Genomic DNA, 19,926 nt, shown 5'->3' on the forward strand with positions numbered 1-19,926 from the left:
CCTAGGATGGTTCAGGCGCAGGGGTGTCCCTAGGCAGGTGTGGGGGTTGCGCACCACACTGGGTGACACCTTTTGCACGGGGGTGACACCAGACCCGCTCCACCAGTGGCGGACTGACTGAGGGCCGGGGTCACTACAGGGCCCCATAAGAGGCTCAGTCCGTCCCTGTATGTGCCGCTGCTGAAATAAGCAAGCTTTGAGGGGACGGACAGTGAGGCAGACACTTCGGGCACCTCTCCTACTCGGAGTTTCAGCAGAGGGACGGGTCCATATCACTGCCACGGGTGCTGAAGTCGGAGAGCTGGAGGGGTGGGCAGAGTATGCAGCAGGTCAGTGTGTAATCCCCGGACCCTGGTGACAACACTGCTGCTTCATGTAGTAGGTAGGGGGGAGAAAGAGGGCAGAGAAAGAGAGGGGGGGGGGTTTCACCAAGTGTTCCGGCACCAGGTGACACCAACCCTAGGGATGCCACTGTTCAGGTGTACTGACAAATCTTTCTATGCGGAAGCTTTCCAGGCATTAGTTAAACGTTGGGATAAGTGTATAAATGTAGCAGGGGAGTATGTTGAAAAAAATGCAGTTTCAACTCCTTGAAATTTGTTCTTTTATTATATAAACTCAAAAGTCCCGGTTTGACTTGAATGCCCCTCATCTATGTATATTTTAACTGTGTATTTATTTGCGTAAAGCTAAAATTAAGCTTAAAATGATTCCATTAAGTGAACCAATTTTATTGCACACTTCTAAAACTAAACAAACTACAGCATCAATATTTTCCAGTGTACAGTATACATTTGGGAGTATTTTTGTAAATAAAGACTCCTACGCATTCAGGGTGTTGGTTATAGACAGAGTGAGTAGCCTGTTCACTCATTAGGGGATGACAGTGATTCTAAGTGAGGCCAGACAGCTGTAAGTGTGGCAGTCACTCTCTATCTCCATTTACAAAGCAGAACAAAAGTTCATGTGTGTTCATTTACACCACATTACCCAGAATTACACTGCAATTCCTCTGCTTGGAGTGATCCCTTCAAAAAACTATTTTAGGCACTTAACATAACAATATAAGCAAACCATCCCTCCCTTTGTTCTTGAGAGCTTCGACTGTGCACAGAGGATCTTTTAAATGCCACACAGAAGATCTTTTAAATGCCACACACTAAACTCCATACTAAAAAAATATAAGGGTAACTCAATTGCAGCTGCTACTTTGTCTTTCCAAAGGACCTGGCATCAAGCAAATAATATTGAATTTGTAGGAAAATACACGGTACTGTGTAGGTGGATTTGTGGTGAATGCAGGGTTTTCTATGGTTACAATTCTCTCCATTGCAAAAAAAAAAAAAAGCCCCTTTCAAGTGTGCCATTTCATGCACTACGATATTTAATTAACATAGTCCTATACATTGACATGTTACACTCGCCTGTTAACTCCAAAGAGATGGCCTCATTGGTGGAAGCTCAACAGACTTAAAGTATATTGGAAAACTCCCAAATGTCCCCCGCCATCGGACCCTATTCAGAATCAGCAAGCGTGTGATAAGTGAAGTGGTTTTGAATATCGCCTTTAGAAGCCATGCTGTTTCGAGGCCAGCCCGGAACATGGCAAGTCTTATTTCAATACACAGTACCTCTTCACTCTCAATTTAACCCAAAAATCTGATGAACCCATTACGGCAAACTTGATTTCATGGAACACGGAGTAGATATACTTACAAATGATCAATCACCAGCCAGGAAGCAAAGCTGCAGAGCATTAACACTTCACACCGTTTAGGTCCACTTGCTCAAGCAGAAGATCGTCAAGCATATTTAATGCTCAGCTACTTTGTTCAGTGTATGGGAAGACATGACTCACGTTGTATTTAAGAAACCGGAGGGGGGCTTATATTATTTTCTACGTACATGTTACTGAATAGCGGGTTTCTAAAAAAAGAATGTAATTAAAAATTTAAAACTGAAATGTCAAGGGCTCGAAAACCTAAAATAAGCACAACTAAAGAGCCAACAATAGTATTTAATCTATGTAGTAAACATATCCATATATGGGAAGAAAATGAACTTGACATTTATATATATATATTTGTATGTGGGTTTTTTTTTATTTTACTGTAAACTTTTGGCTTAAGAAGACTTGAAATTTTTAAAAATGCATTGGAGCCAAAGAGGGAGATAAAATTAACATGGGTTTTGTGTTTTTTATGGATCCTGTGTTCTTTAAATGGCTCACAAGGCTTTTGAAAGCTCTTTTCAGCTTTCCAAGATCTGTTGTTATACCCCAAAATGGCCCATCATTTGACTTGTTGTTTTTCACTTTTTGTAAAAAAAAGTAGAAAGACAGGAAAAAAAAATTAAAGTCAACATTAGAGAAATAATGATCAAATACACAAAAAAGGACAAAAAACACAAATACAAAGAACATTGAATAACATAAATTGCACTACCCTAAATACACCACCCCAAAAAACACATCCTGTAAATAAAAGGAAAGAGAGTAGAGCATTGTTTTTCAAGTAATTTAGCATTTCCATTTCAGCAAAGTTTCCAGTTCAGCTAAGGATACACACAGAAAGGAAGAAAGAAAAATGTTGTAATTTGTTGTCTTATTAGAACAGATTTACCAAGATACATTTTTAATGTATTTTTGAGAAACTATAGATGATTTTCTGTGAGCAATGGCATCTAATTTAAATTATTACTCAAATGTTTATTTTGAAATAATTTTTTAAATTTAATTTTTTTGCAAGTGCTCTGCTCCATATTGCTCTTATTACATTACACATTTTTTAGATTTTCCCACTAGTGGCTGGCTCCAAGTGAGTAGTAACTAAATTGTTCATATAAAATCTCAGCCACACGACAACAACCACTGTGCAGGATTATTAAACTAGAAGAAAAGCCTGCTTTTTTAATGAGTAAATAGGGCTGCCAACATGCATGTGTGTCATTGAAAACTATACCTGTAAAGATATTTTTCTGCACTAGTACATTAAGATCATCCCATTTACATAAATGATTAACCCTTTGAGGACCAAGGGACGTATTTGTCCCATGTTTTTAATTGCGTGTATCATCTGATTAAGAACTTAAAACTCTTTTTTTTTTTTTGGTTTGAGTCAAAATATTAGTTCTTATCAACAAACAACAAATGGATCTAGCTTTTTGCCAATTATTTCATGAAATGGCTTAGTTACAGCAACTGAAGTGTACGAACTTTAAAAAAAAAAAATTGATTCTTTTGGCGTTCCAAAATCTTACGGTCCTCAAAGGGTTAAAACAGTTAAATAGTATATTTTCCTTTTAAAATAGGAGGTTTTAACCTTTTTACAGTTACAGAGCCCCAGTGGATCACCCAGTATGTCCCTTTACTAGACTGTAGAAATTGTCATCATCAGGGGTGGACTGACCATTTGAAAACTCGGGCACTGCCCGAGGGCCCGGGGTCAGTAGGGGACCCCATGAGATGCCTCTGGTACCTTTTTTATAGGCTTTTTGGTTTTGGGCAAGGACACAGGGGTCCCATGATCCCCTATTGCCCAGGGGGTCAGTAGGGGGCCCCATGAGATGCCCCTGATACCTTTTTCATAGGCTTTTTTGAGTTTGGGCAACTAGTGAAGTTTTTGGCGTTTGTCAATGCAGGCAATGTCTAGAAAGAAGGTACAGTTATGGATACTTCCAGTTGAGAGCCCTTGCCCTAAATGGATTAGTATATGCCCCAAAGGCTTCAATTTTGATGAGATAGTGCTTTACAGAATTTTAAAAGGTTGATCATGTTTGGTTTACAACCACTTTAAATTATTGAGAAATATTGTAAGATTACCCATCCTTGTGCAGACACCAATGGCAGCTGACACTGATGTTACCTCTGTGCTGTGCTCTGTATCCTTTGTGCTATGATATCCACCATTTTAGGATAAATATGACACACAAGAATAATTTGGTAACAGTCTTCTATGGCAAGCATCTCCAAACTTTATAAATGAAGGGCCAGGTTACTGTTCTTCAGACTTTAGGGGAGGGCCAGACTGTGACCAGTGGGAGCTGAAAATGTCCTGGCATCAGTTGGAGTAAACAATGCCTCATTATTGTTATTAATGGGAGATATATTGCCCCATCACTGGTATCAATGGGAGAAATAGTTTCCCATTGTTGGTGTCAGAGGGAGGAATAGTGCCCCATCATTGGTTTCAGTGGGAGGAATAGTGCCCCATCATTGCTATCAGTGGGAGGAATAGTGCACTATCATTGGTTTCAGTGGGAGGAATAATGTCCCATTATTGGTGTCAGTGGAAGGAATAGTGCTCCATCATTGGTGTCAGTAGGAGGAATAGTGCCCCATCATTGGTGTCAGTGGGAGGAATAGTGCCCCATGATCCGTTTTAGTGGGAGGAATAGTGCCCCATCATTGCTGTCAGTGGGAGGAATAGTGCCCTATCATTGGTTTCAGTAGGAGAAATAATGTCCCATTATTGGTGTCAGTGGACGGAACAGTGCCCCATCATTGGTGTCAGTGGGAGGAATAGTGCCCCATCACTGGTGTCAGTGGGCGAAATAGTGCCCCATAATTGGTGTTAGTAGGAGGAATAGTGCCCAATCATTGATGTCAGTGTGAGGAAAAGTGCCCCATCACTTGTGTCAGTGAGTGAAATAGTGCCTTATCATTAGTGTCAGTAGGAGGAATAGTGCCCTATCATTGGTGTCAGTGGGAGGAATAATGCCCCATTATTGTTGTCAGTGGAAGGAATAGTGCCCCATCATTGGTGTCAGTGGAAGGAATAGTGCCCCATTATTGTTGTCAGTGGAAGGAATAGTGCCCCATCATTGGTGTCAGTGGGAGGAATAATGCCCCATTATTGTTGTCAGTGGAAGGAATAGTGCCCCATCATTGGTGTCAGTGGGAGGAATAGTGCCCCATTATTGTTGTCAGTGGAAGGAATAGTGCCCCATCATTGGTGTCAGTGGGAGGAATAATGCCCCATCATTGTTGTCAGTGGAAGGAATAATGCCCCATCATTGGTGTCAGTGGAAGGAATAATGCCCCATCATTGGTGTCAGTGGAAGGAATAATGCCCCATCATTGGTGTCAGTGGAAGGAATAATGCCCCATTATTGGCATCAGTGGAATGAATAGTACCCCATTGGTGGTGTCAGCGGCAGAAACTATGCCCCACTATTGCTGATGGTGGGGGGAATAATGCCCCAAGGGCCAGATAAAAGCAAGCAAAAAGCTGCATCCAGCCCCTGGCTGCAGTTTGGAGACCACTGTTCTATGGGGTTACAAAACAGAAATTGAACTGTCTGTTAGTAAAAAAATTCCCCTATAACAACATTCTTAATATTTTGCTTTTAACATTATTAAAGTTCTTTTCTGTAAACCAGCTTTTAGATTGTGTTTGACCTTGTAACATCCCCCCTCCCTTTTTATTTTTAAATGAAAACCCATTGATTGTACTGACCAATTTTGCCAATCAAAGAATTTAACATCAGTTTGAAAGTCTGTCTTTTGTTCACAAGCCACTGAGCCAACAGGCATACAACGTCAATTAAACGGCATCGGCTGCAAATCAAAACAGCGGTGGAAAAATTGCTTTAAATACAGCGATCGTGTGGTTGTCATTCTGCTCAGTGGTCGAAGAATTCAAATTTAGATAGGCATTAGGATTTAAGAAAGTGACTGCTGAAGCTTCTCTTATAAACACCTTTGGGACAGTAAGATTTGACAAGCAGCATGTAAACAAAAATACACAGCAGATGTTAGGCTGGGAATGAATAAAGCAATAACTTGGCAAATAGCTATAGGTTTATCTGCCGAAAAACAAGTGTATTGATCAGCTTCAAATACAGTGTAATCATATGACATGTCTGTCTGGTGAGTTACAAGTCCCTGACCGATTTCTATGTCTTGGGGTACGTATCAAAAGCACTTTTATAACTGGAAAATCACATTATTTTTCAATAAGTATACAAAACATCAGAGACAAAAGATAACATGACAGATGGCAGGGTTTTAAATTGATGTAAAATATGCAATGTTTACTAAATAGTCAAACATTCTGTCCAGATTAAGAGGAGAGTTATATTGACAGAATGCCAATTTTAATCATGTGGACATTTAAAGTGATCCAGTTTTAAATTGTATACACAATGATTTCTTGATTTGTACTGAATTAACTCTGGTAAAATAAAAGTTGATTTACACAGTTGACATTTATATTGTCTTAGGAATTTAAAAGTGTGTGCTCAGCCAAAACTTTTATTTTCCGTTTTTGATAGAATGGGGAAGTATAAACAATTTTAGGCCTTCATGCACACGGATGCAAAAGAGTTGTTCAGCTTACATTAAGGTGTAATTCTCTACCTGGGAACCACAGATGCAGCATACAGCGCGCTGCCAGCAGCCTGCCAATGTTGCACACAGGAGTGAAAAATGCTGCGTTTTGAAATGAGATGCATTTTTGTCTATTGGGCATGAGTAAAACAAAAATAGAAAATTTTTCTTTTTTAGTGCAGTAATTTACTTGCATATTTACTTGTTTTCTCCCCTTGCCCATGGGTGTCATAAGTATAAGGCCCCTTTCTCACGGCATCATAATTTACTGATGTTTACTCAGGAATTTGTGACGCCTATGTGCAAGGGACCAAAAACTGCGTGTAAAGACCTGAGTAATGTTGAGTAATGTCATAATTTACTGATGTTTGCTTAGGAACTTGTGACGCCCATGTGCAAGGGACCAAAAACTGTGTGTACAGATCTGAGTAATGTTGAGTAATGTCATTATTTACTGATGTTTGCTCAGGAACTTGTGACGCCCATGTGCAAGGGACCAAAAACTGTGTGTACAGATCTGAGTAATGTTGAGTAATGTCATAATTTACTGATGTTTGCTCAGGAATTTATGACGCCTATGTGCAAGGGACCAAAAACTGTGTGTACAGATCTGAGTAATGTTGAGTAATGTCATAATTTACTGATGTTTGCTCAGGAATTTGTGACACCCATGTGCAAGGGACCAAAAACTGTGTGTACAGATCTGAGTAATGTTGAGTAATGTTATTATTTACTGATGTTTGCTCAGGAATTTGTGACGCCCATGTGCAAGGGACCAAAAACTGTGTGTACAGATCTGAGTAATGTTGAGTAATGTTATTATTTACTGATGTTTGCTCAGGAATTTGTGACGCCCATGTGCAAGGGACCAAAAACTATGTGTACAGATCTGAGTAATGTTGAGTAATGTCATAATTTACTGATGTTTGCTCAGGAATTTGTGACGCCTATGTGCAAGGGACCAAAAACTGTGTGTACAGATCTGAGTAATGTTGAGTAATATTATTATTTACTGATGTTTGCTCAGGAATTTGTGACGCCCATGTGCAAGGGACCAAAAACTGTGTGTAAAGACCTGAGTAATGTTGAGTAATGTCATAATTTACTGATGTTTGCTCAGGAACCTGTGACGCCCATGTGCAAGGGACCAAAAACTGTATGTAAAGACCTGAGTAATGTTGAGTAATGTCATAATTTACTCAGGAACAGGAATCTATGTGCTTAGGGCTCATGTACACGGGGCATTTGGAAAACTCTTCTGACCACTAGAAACTGACTACTAGAAAACTTAGGTTAAAAAACGTCAGTTTAGCTGCGTTTGCATACTGCATTTTATGTGGGTTTAGCCGCGTTTATGCGTGTTTGTGATTAGAAGCATTTTTAAAAGATAACCTCACGTGACCCTCCCAAATGCCCAGAATGCACTGAAAAATAGTAAATAATTAACTATTTTGAGATTTTTTGAGAGAAATAGAGAGCAGAAGCAGAGAGAGCAGTATGTGTTGAGATGACCTGTGTTTTCTGGTTGTATTCACTATGGATCCCATCATGAGCATAATGCGGCACGTTCTACCATTTTTTTCCTTCATGTAAAACCTGGAACTGACTGCGCTGGTGTACCGGTCCATTTGAATACATGGAAAATGCTGTGCATGCATTTTTGATGAAGAAAAAAGGCTCTAGATAGCATCTGGATATGGACCAGTCAAAAGACGCATTTAGACACTAGTTTACACACGTTTACAAGCATTTGGCATTTGAAATGCCGGTAAAATCTACTCCTGAACACAATTTTGGTGCATTAAAAAAAATGACTAAACTCAACTGCCTGTAAATGACTGTAAACAACTATGTGTACATGGACACATAGGAAAACATAAAGGAGAGTTCAGGGGCTGCTGAAAAAAAACGCTCAACAGCTCCTGAACCTCAGTTTAGCAGCTGAAGTGTATATGAGCCCTTACACACCTTTATTCGCCTATACTCAACATTACTCAGGTCTTTACTCACAGTTTTTGGCCTCTTGCACACGGATGTCACAAGTTCCTGTGCAAACATCAGTAAATTATGATGCCCGTGTGCAAGAGGCCAAAATCAATGACAGGCTGAAATATGCAGCGGCTTTACGCAGATATACACACATCCAACTGATGCTTGCATACAGGGATGTATACTCTGCCCTGAATGCAGTTTGTGTTCTCCCCTAACAGTGGGAGGAATATTAACCATTTCCCGAACGCCCTATAGCAGAACTACTGATACAGGGCAGCAGGGCAGCGCAAAATCACGTGTATATATACATGATTTTGTATTTCCGGGTAGGAGGCGTGCGCAGCGCCCTACGAGCACCACCATTGGCTGCTACAGCTGTTGATGTCCAGGTCCCAGAAATTCCTTCTGAAACGTTGCAGTACACTACTGGTATGTGAGTGTGCCTAGGCACTCCGGAGCCCACAGCCTCATAGCTGTATATTGGCACTGTGAGATTTAAGACACTGCTGCCTCTGACTGATAGTCCCAGAAGATTTGGAGTGAGATTTGGGGATGTCACTCCTGAGCTGCTCTCAGCTCTCCTTGTTGGAGCCTGTGATATGAGTTAACAAAACCCCATATAGAGATAGTGCCTATAGTGCAGACCAAGGATTAGTAAGTCCGTAATAGTAAAAAGGTCAGCTGCAGAAAGAACAAAGATGATACTGATGACCAGTCTTTGGCCCTCTTCCTTATGTTTTACAAACAGGCACTATAGCTACATAGTTTGTCTGGCTGAAAAAAGACAAAAGTCCATCCAGTTCAACCATAGAAAAAAAAGTTATAATCCTATACCTACAGTTGATCCAGAGGAAGGCAAAAAAAACCCAGGAAAGCATGAGCCAATTTGCTCCTGCTGGAAAACAATATTCCTTCCCGATCCCCAGAGAGGCAATCGGATATTCCCTGGATCAACTTTACCTATAAATATTAGTATCCAGTTATATTCTGTGTATTTAAGAAATAATCCAGGTCTTTTTTGAAGCAATCCACTGAGCTGGCCAGAACCAACTCTTGAGGGAGTCTATTCCACATTTTCACAGCTCTTACTGTGAAGAAATCTTTCCGTATTTGGAATTTAAATTTCTTTTCCTCCAGACATAAAGCATGCCCCCTTGTCCCCTGTGATGACCTCAGGGTGAATAGCTCTACACCGAGTTCACTATATGAACCACTGATGTATTTATACATGTTCATTATATCCCCCCTTAATCTCCAAGACGTACCAAAAATATTTAGCATTTAAGGTGTGCAGAAAACAAATAGGGGTTGATTTAACAAAGGCAAATAGGCTGTTCACTTTGCAAGAAAAATTGCTCCTCCCAAGAGCTTAGTGAATGTGGTGAAATTTCACTTTGCCAAGAATACCCAATCACATGCCAAGCAAATAAAACCACATTTTTGCTTGCACATTATTGGCTGATGGAAGTCAGCAGAGTTTCACCTCATTCACTAAGCTGTGGGGAAGTTTCCAAAGCAGAATGCAAATTCCCTTGCAAAGTGAACAGCCCATTAGTTTTTAGTAAATCAACCCACCTGAGAAGTTTTTTTAACCACTTCTCGTCTGGCCCATGTACATAAATGGCCAGACTGGAGCAGTGCAGGAGCAGGTTGCCATTTATAAATGGTGCCCGCATTCACAGCCTGTGCGCATTCCCTGGGAGCTTGCAGCACAGCGATCCGGTGCCCGCTGTGTCCGGAGGACACAGTGGAACACCAATCGCTGTACAGGACCGATTGCTGTGTGAGGTCCCGATTATGTGATCACTGTTTGGCCAATCAGTGATCACATTAATAATAGTAAGCAAGATTTCACTTCCTGACATCATTGCTTATGTCTTGTGAAATCTGTAAATGATCACAGAGGTCACATGGTACAAGGCTATTCACAACAGCCTTGTACCATGTGACAAGCTGTGACCAATCACGGCTCTCACAGTATTTCTCAATGGCTGCAAGAATGCAGCCAGAGAGAAGGAGAAATGATTGCTTTTACAGCCTTTGTGGTTGTAAAAGCAATCAGCGTAAGAAAAAAAAATCTTCATCACCCCCCCTCAAGTAGTACAGTGTCACTATGGTGACACTGTACTGCTAGGGTGACAGTATGTTAAAAATAACATAAATAATAATATAAAACAATTAAATAAAAATGTAAAAACATTTTTTGAAAAATTATAATTTTTGGTTCTAAACTAATTTGGGTTATTTTTTTTTTTTACTAAAAAGATAACAGAATAAATGTTAGCCAAGATTTATGAAGAAATGTTATTTATTTGCAAAATTGTATAAGAAAAACACTTTTTTTCAAAATGTTTGGACTTTTTCATTTATATAGCAAAAAAAAATAAAAATCCCAGTGGTGAATAAATAACACCAAAATAAAGTTTTATCTGTCTCAAAAAAATGCTAAAAATTCATATGGGTACAGTGCTGCATGACTGCACAATTGTCATTCAAAGTGTGATAGAACTGAAAGCTGAAAATAGGCCTGGACAGGAAGTGGGTGAAAGTGTCCAAAAGTGGTTAACAATGGACAGTGCTGGCTCACTGACATCCAAGCTTTTTCCCAAGTGTTTTACTTCTCAGGAAAATAAATTTAAATCCCTGTCCATGTCTGAGAATGGAACAGTTTGCACTTCAGGATTGGTAAATTTTCCATAGAGTGTAGTGATTGGCATTCTCCTATCACTGAACTGAAAAAAACCCAAACCATTATCCATCACTACAGATCAATATACTTCTACATCAGGGGTGGGCTGACCATTTGGGAATTCGGGCACTGCCCGAGGGCCCGGGGTCAGTAGGGGGCCCTAAGAGATGCCCCTGGTACCTTTCACAGGCTTTTTTGGGTGTTTTTTGAGTGTGGGCGAGGGCACAGGGGCCCCATGATCCCCTATTGCCCAGGGGCAACTTCAGACCTCAGCAGATACCGCTAGTAAGAGATCCTTGTAGCGGGGAGATGGAGAAGAGTACAGACCAGGTTCAATTATGCTGATCATTTTGTATGGGAAGTTGCACTTGCAAGAGGATTTGTCCCATAGCTTTGTGAATGTGGTGAAGTTTAATTTTGCAAATGATAATCACGTGCAAGGAAAATAAAACAGCTTTTTTGATTGCACATGATTGGATAATGGAAGTCAGCAGAGCTTCACATCATTTACTAAGCTCTGGGAAAAGTTCTCTTGTAAAGTGCATCTTCCCTTGTAAAGTAAACATCCTATTTGCTTTTAGTAAATCAACCCAATGGCCACTTTCCCTTGTTGGTACAGTTAACATTTACAGAAGGCTAAGTCAGCAATGGCAGCCTTCAACAATAAAAATCCAAAAAAAAGTTAGGTGCCAGAAGTTAGGTCACCCGACTCCTGGGCTTTGCCAGCTCGATCAGTTTAAATAATCTATCTGTGTGAAAAGAATTGTGAATTTTTGCTAATACCTGTTTACTGCTGTAGTTTTTAAAGCAGCCCAGTCCATCACTTAAAGTAAATAATGTAAAGGTCAGTTCCATACGATAGAAAAACTGTTATACTTACTTCATCAGGTGCCTGTCTCTCCTTCCTTCGCTTCATTCCAGTGCTGCATCCTCCATCAAAATCTTCATCAGTCCAGTGGTGGAATCATTCAAATTGAACTTCTATTATCACTAGTAGACAATACTCTGATGCAGTCCTGAACCTAAATACTAGTAAAAGACGAGTGACATATCACTTGCTGGTTCGGGCAGTGAGCATGTGACGCCACGGGAATTTTTGTGTTTTTATTTCACCAATGGCGGAATCTTCCATGCCACATTGCCATGTGATGTTACATATTACATAGTTACATAGTTAGTCTGGCTGAAAAATGACAAAAGTCCATCCAGTTCAACCATATAAAGAAAAAAAAGTTATAATCCTATACCCACAGTTGATCAAGAGGAAGGCAAAAAAAAACAGCAAAGCCTGATGCAATTTGCTCCTGCAGGGGAAAAAAAATCCCTCCTGATCCACTGAGGGGCAATCAGATATTCCCTGGATCAACTTTACCTATAAATGTTAGTATCCAGTTATATTCTGTGTATCTAAGAAAGAATCCAGGACTTTTTTAAAGCAATCCACTGAGCTGGCCAGAACCAACTCTTGAGGGAGTCTATTCCACATTTTCACAGCTCTCACTGTGAAGAAACCTTTCCGTATTTGGAGATTAAATTTATTTTCCTCCAGACGTAAAGAGTGCCCCCTTGTCCTCTGTGATGACCTCAGGGTGAATAACTACACCGAGATCACTATATGAACCACTGATGTATTTATACATGTTGATCATATCCCCCCTTAATCTCCTCTTCTCAAGAGAGAATAAATTCAGTTCCTCTAATCTGTCCTCATAGCTGATCTCCTCCATGCCTCTTATCAGTTTGGTTGCACTTCTCTGTACTTTCTCCAGTTCCCCAATGTTCTTTTTGTGAATTGGTGCCCAAAACGGAACTGCAGATGAGGTGTTACTAATTATTTGTACAGGGGTAATTATCTTATATTTTTATGGGTAAAACCTAATCAATTTAGTTGATAATGATGGCAAAAGCATAACAGAGAGGTGTAGCAACTTTGTTGACGGTTTACTAAGGGCCAATTCATACTTATGTGTGTTGCTCAATTTGATGATGGATGTTATGGTACCTGTGCCCAGGGCTGGTGCTAGACTATTTTGTGCCCTAGGCAAGGCCAGCTACTTGCGCCCCCCTAAAAAAAAAATGTACAAAATATTAAATCAACAAAACATGAAACTGGTACGTTTCTTTTAACCGCTTCCCGACCGCCCTATAGCAGAACTACGGCTGCAGGGCTGCGCAAAATCACGTATATGCACGTGATTTCGCATTTCCAGGTAGGGGGTGCGCTTGTGCCGCCCTACCTGCACCGCCTTTGGTGGCTGCAGATGTCGATCACCGGGATCACACAGTTCTCTCTCCTGCCAGCAGTAACATGCTGTGTGCATCTCTGCATAGCAGAGAAATACACAGTAGCATGTTTACATAGTAAAACACACACAGTACATACAGTAAAAGAGCACACAGTTAACCCTTTGATCATCCCAGATGTTAATTCTTTCCTGCCCAGTGTCATTAGTACAGCATCAGTGCTTTTTATTAGCACTGACCACTGTATTAGTGCCATTGGGATGTCAGTGGCAGGTAGTCAATTCCCCCCAGTGTCCAAATACCCGCCGTAGTCCCACAGTCCTGCTATAAGTCACTGATCAACGCCATTACTAGTATAAAAAAAAGAAAAAAATCCAGTATATACAGTATATCGCCATTTTTTGATGCTATAACTTTCATGTAAACCAATTAATTTACATGTATTGGGATTTTTTTTAGCAAAGACGTATCAGAATACATTTTAGCCTAAATTTATAACCAAATTTGGCAGCTGAGCTGAGCGATCTCACACAGTGACAGATCTGACACAACTCACCACCACCAACACTGACACAGATCAGCAGGCCAGGCAGGCACTAGAAGAGCAGGCTGTGGGATCGTGATGATGTCATCACTCACTGTGATGATATCGCATGTGATGGATGGCCAGCTGGGTCACACTCACACAGACACGAGACATCAGAGTCAGACATTACCTTCCTCCGCAGGCGCAGCTCCGCCTTCATGGATGCTTCACAGTGATCAGCAGCCACCAGTCGGCTTGCAGTAATTGACTGAGTCGAACACTAGAGCTGTAGCTCAGCTGCTACACTGGCCCCAGACACCCGGCATCTTCCTCTGTCCTTTCTTCCTCCCCTCTGTCACCTCTCCTCTCAGCTGAAGGATCATTCATGATGAGACGTCCCACACAGAGAGAGTGCCAGCCTGTGCTGCACCCAGGCACCCCTAGGCTGCAGTGCACAATAGGTGGCCACCTAGTATGCCTAGTGGAAGCACCAGCCCTGCCTGTGCCCCTTAATTATTTGGTCCTCAAAGTGCATCCACACATCAAAAAACATGCCTTACTCTATTTGCCTTGCAACATAGCACATTTGGTGCTTAAAGGGTCCGGTGCATTGTTTACTACATAGGTGGGCAATGGGGGTGCATTAAACTAAGTGGGAGCAGAGCCTTAACCAAGCTCAATATTTTTCCTTCAGTTTGAGCCCTGGGACCCTTGTCTGAGCGTACCCTCGAATCACACTCCCACCTTCCCCTCCTTTACTCCTTTTTCTATCACTCTTTTAATTCCACTCTTGATTTTTGGTCCTTTACTGCATACCAGTTTGGCGCTGCCCAATCCTTACTGTTTCCTGAGCTATGGCTGGGGTGGACATCCAGTTGTCGGCTCTTTTGCTTCTTTTGCCTTTAACATGCTTACAGTGTTATATGCCATCACCTGTTAGATCCTTTTTAGCACATCTAAGCTTATCCCCCAGAGAGGGACTAGTGTTCAGATCCAAACTGTTCACATTGTATTTCTCTGTGTCTCTTATTCATTTTTGGCTAACAATCTTTATGGGATGGCTTTCAGGTTACCTGATAAAATATTTGAACTCTGAAACTAAATGGGAGTATGTCCAAAACACATGCACAATATGCGTGTCCATCAAACATTGGTATGCATTACAATATGTGTCAATGTGTGCATGTAGGTTGGAATCCAGCCTAAGGGCCATGTCACAATCGGGTGGATTTACTAAAACTGGTGCACTCGGAATCTGGTACAGCTGTGCATGATAGCTAATCAGCTTCTTTTTTTTTTTTTTTTAATTTTTACTTTGCTCCCTGGCATAGGACATGTCACAAAATCATGGTTAACAGTCCACCTGACATGGTGGAACAACAACAAGCTTTATGAGCACAAGATACAAGCAGTGAAAAGCACCATGTCTAACAAAACTGCGTCCTGTTGTACAGCACTTGGAACATGGGGATATTGGTTACACAGGTAATATAATTACAACCATAAGGCCTAAAGCCATATAGCACACAATTTCTTGGCCTCCCTACTCCGGTGCATTTGCCAGTGTCCAGACCATGCAGGCTTGGGTCACTAGAGCACATTTTCCAGGAGGAGAATGTCAGAAAATAGAAACAAGGGGAAGGGGGAAAGAAAAAAAAAGGGTTGGGGGGGGAAGAGGTAGGGTGGGGATAAGAGGTTGTAGGAGGAGGGGGACGACTAATGTCCTACTTGGAGCATTCCGGGCACAGCCTGTCCAGTCTTTACTGGGACTGAAACCATTCAGCTTCTAACTGAACAAGCGTTCAGTTAAACTGATACTAAACCCTGGACCCTGCATTCACTATATCTGTTCTCCCACAGTACACAGTACACACAATATGGAAATGCCGTTATTTTAGTAAATATAAACTGATAGATACCTTTTCTCATCAGCATTATATAGCAGTCATGTGACTACTATCAGTGTCCAGCTGAGCACTGGTTAAAGCTTGTAGGAGGAGTTTTCATTCAGCTCTGACTGTCCTATGAGGCTGCATGACCCCTGACCCTCTGTCTGGACAGTGCTGATTGGCCCTGTGCTGATCACATGCACCTTCCCAAAGAAAAAAAAACTTTAGCAATGCACACTAAACTGAGCATGTGCAGAGTGGCTCTTAGAGCTCTGTGCTATCAGCAGAGGGATTGGGTACTGTGGAAAAAGGGAAGGATCAGAGATGACAGGATCATGCATCCTTTTTACACAATGCGTAGGATTAATCCCTTAGGTTCCACAGTGAGTATAACAAGCATGCTTTACTGCATATACAGACTGATTTTACTGTTGTGGGTTTAGTAACACTTTAAAGGTTCAGTACCAAAAGCGGTAACCCCGAGCTACACTCGGGGTTACCCTGCAGCATTGCTCAGGGATTCCCTGTAGCACTTACCTTGTCTTTCGCTCCCGCGATGTCCTCCTTGCAGTATCCCCTGCCATCTCCTCCAGCTGATGCCAGCATCCGTCTTCCGGGTTCCGTTCCCTGCGAGCGTCGGGACGTTCGGAACATACGGGGGACAGAACCAGTGGGAGATTCAAAAATTTTAAAAGTGACATTCACTCAATACACTAAAATCACATAGTAAAACATTACTGTATCAAACCATTTCACATACATTTGTTCCGAGTGCTTTGTCCTGTGCCCTACCAGCATTTTTACTGTTCTTTCTGCCTGGAAACTGAGAAAAGTCCATGGTGTCCAAAAAGCGTCCCTTTAGGTCAAAAGTGGTTTTAGACCAGCTAGAGAACAGCGATAGTAAATCAGAACCAGAATTGAGTGATAATGATTTGTGGGGAAATTCGTCATCAGACACTGAAAATGATTCTGCGACTTTGCTCAGTGATGTGCGAACTTGGCGCTATATTTCAAATTTCAGTGTTTTTAGTTTGATTACATTATTGAATTAAATGTATTATTATTATATAATTTTTTACGATTATTTATTATATTATAATTTATGATTTAGTTTTTCAAATTTTATCATACCCAGGATGTTTACTAGACTCTTGTTCGGACAGATTTCAGTGAGTTATTCCTAAGAATTACAGGCCTACAATAAAAAAGACATATTTCCATGCAAAAAAATGCTTTGAGCACAGAAATACTGACATAATCAGACCGCTAGGGAGGTTAAACTATGTCAATAAAACCTGGAAGCTGATTGGTTTCTCTACAGAGTTGCAGCAGATTTTGCACTGTCCAGTTTTAGTAAATAACCCCCAGAATCACTTTACAGCATAGAGAAGTTGCACAGTTCCATTCCTTCTGTGGTTGGAGCCACTGGGGAGCGACATTTTGCAGCATTTTCATCAGTGAGGGAGTGATGCCTTTCTCATCCAACTGGTGAGAGAGCAATACTGTGGAAGAACATATTTTCTCTGTACTTTTGCCAATCCTGTCACTGGTGAATTGTCACCAGCAACAGGATGGCAAGTGTACCGTGGGCCTAAAGGAGCAGAGAATTTTTTACTTTAAATGAAAATGGCAGAACTGCATTCAATTCCATCATCCAATAAGGTGCAAGATAAAAACCTGTCTTTTTTTATTTATGTATTATGTATTAAATTACAATCAATGGATTGATAGTGAACATAGCTTTACCTTATTACTAAGCAATATCAGTTTTTACTTTGCAAAGTGAACATTTTCTACTCCTTTAAAAATCAAGCCCCCTTTGCATGTATTTTGTACACATTTAAAGCTTTAAAGTCGCTTATCTTTGCTATTGTGTTGTGAGTATGGCCATTACAGCACACTTGACACAGTCAATACATGACTTAAGGTATAACAGTGCTTTTCAAAATCCCCACAAGCTAGATTTTATGTTTTTTTTGGGTAGGGGACAGGCTGCCGCCGTCTTGTAGTCTCTTTCAGGACAATACAAGTAAATTTCAGCAGGGTTTGTTCCAACTCATCTGTGATAAATGAGAAGATAAGGCAATCAGTGCACAACATGACACTCTGTTCAGTTAGTTAGACACTCTTCAGAACTATTCAGGTGTGCTCTCACAGCTCAGAAATCTGACATAGGGGGGTATCTCACTATAAATGTGTCTTCATTGCCGCTTACAATTCATGGAGCATTCACATTACCTAAGGCTTAACCCGGGTCATTTATCACTCACATTACACATTAGTCCTCTTGTCATACAAAAGCTTTGGATTTTAGCCTGGCTGAAAATGTTATTTTCTTTTATATTGATCATGAAGTTTTTTTTTTTTCTTTAATCTCTAGTCCCTTTGCTTGACAAATGCTTGCAAAACTCCCTCACCTATTTGCGAGGACCTGTGTGGCTTTCTAAAGGAGAAGGCTTCAGCCCTACGGGAGTTAAGGTCTACATTCAAGGTGTTTTGTCGGCCCTGCGTCAACGATTGAAGTCAGCGAGAAGCTACAGCAGCCAGGTGAGTTATCATGCTCTTTGTATTTTTTTTTTTTCCTCCCCGTTGCTGTACTTGAATCAAGGCAATGATTGGCACCATGTCATAAAGAGGTGTGACATCTATACACTGTGCTGTGCTAACCATTAGGATGCAGAGATACATTCATGGCATCTAAAAGCAAGGTTTCGGGAATAGAGCTAATTGCATGTGTATTGTGTGGGATGTTTTGTTGACTTACTGCATACTGTGCAAGGATTAGAGTGCAAAGACTCTGCACCAGACCAGATATTTATCCCAGGGAAGAATAAAAGACTCTGAACTTATTCTAGAAGGCAAATGCAAAAACCATTGGAGGTATTGCCCATAACAACCCAAATCCTTGTCCTACTTTATGCATTCATCTATATAGTTCCAAAGTAACCCTCAGCACTATTTCACCTTTGGAAATAGGGACTGTTGCGGATGGTTCAGTGCTTTCTGTAAACTGCTGAAAGGTATGTTGGAGTTATATATATGAATACAGAACAGAGCATACTGACCCATCCACAGCAGTCCCAGCTCCCAAAGGTGCTTACAATCTATTGTGCTTACCACGATCACATACTCCAGGGACAGATACAGATATTTTTGAACTATGATAGACAACTGCGTTACCTAGACGTAGTATTTGTACTAAAGAAAACGGAGAGAATACAAACTAATGCAGATATAGCCATTGGTGCAAACTAGGAGTCTAGGAACCAAATCTCTACAGTCACAATGTCAGAGAAGCAAAGAAATAATCTCATTAGTTGCTAGGGGAAACATCCCTGCTTTTCCAGCTTTCATACACACCCTCGCCCCCCCCACCCCCTTTCCTTATTCTATGAAATAATATATTGGTTCTAATAGTCATTGTGAAGTACCATTGTATAAGGTGTGTTGCTAATTTAAAAATGTGAATCAAAAGACAATTTAAATAAAGTAAAAATGTAAAAAAAAAAGTAATTATCTAGAATGTCTGGGACTTCCAAAGCAGATGTTGTTTGTAGTTGGAGCTGAAAATATAATAAATGCAGTTTGAAAACTGGTTTGTCCTTACCATTCTTCTCCACATTAAATTATTTAACAGTGTCCCACAAAGTGAGTATATCAGAGGGTGCCAAGTGATCGGTAGAAGGTGTGGGGTGCTTTTTAAAATGTAGACGGTGAAGGTGTGGCCCATATCAACCAATCCAATCTTGAGTGCCATTTTTTTACAAATTACAAATATAAAAGCAATTCTATGCAAAACTAATATTTTAGTTAGCCACTAAGGGTATAATTTTTTTTTTTTGCCTTCTCTACCTCTGTATTTATTCCAGGCTACCACGGTACATCTTAATTGCTTACTATGGCCAACAATAGAAACATAGTTGCCTTGTTCTGTATCTAACAAGCCCTAACTCTACATCTGTAATTTGTCAGTGCATGTCGAACCCTGATTGGTTCTTGTAAAACATCTCAAACAGTCTAAGACAGTTCTTCTCCCATACACTTTGGTATATGAGGCTCAATGGGGTTTTGTCCTCTAGTATTAGCATTTGCTATGGGTAATGCAGTCGTTCCATTTCACCTGTTTTGTACATGAGGCCAGGCTTCTGGACATGGGCATTTTATTAATGCATTGTCATTTTCTTTTTATTTTAAAGGAAACCTATACTGAAATTAATATGTAAGCTGCTATTGCCAACCTCTCCTGAAAATGTCTCCT

At 40.7% G+C, this 19,926-nt stretch overlaps 1 protein-coding gene across 1 annotated transcript in view; it reads left to right on the forward strand.

Moving 5' to 3' along the window:
- The window catches only part of LOC149465259 (doublecortin domain-containing protein 1-like), a 192,380-nt gene that overhangs the window by 159,551 nt on the left and 12,903 nt on the right, over positions 1 to 19,926 (forward strand). Inside the window, exon 8 of the mRNA XM_089673492.1 lies at positions 18,049 to 18,215. Within this exon, the coding sequence (XP_089529618.1) occupies positions 18,049 to 18,215 (167 nt within the window). The remainder of the gene's footprint in view (positions 1 to 18,048; positions 18,216 to 19,926) is intronic.

The sequence above is a fragment of the Staurois parvus genome, unplaced genomic scaffold (assembly GCF_062004578.1).
Source record: "Staurois parvus isolate SC_StPar_1 unplaced genomic scaffold, SC_StPar_1.0 ptg000138l, whole genome shotgun sequence".
Lineage (NCBI taxonomy): Eukaryota > Metazoa > Chordata > Amphibia > Anura > Ranidae > Staurois > Staurois parvus.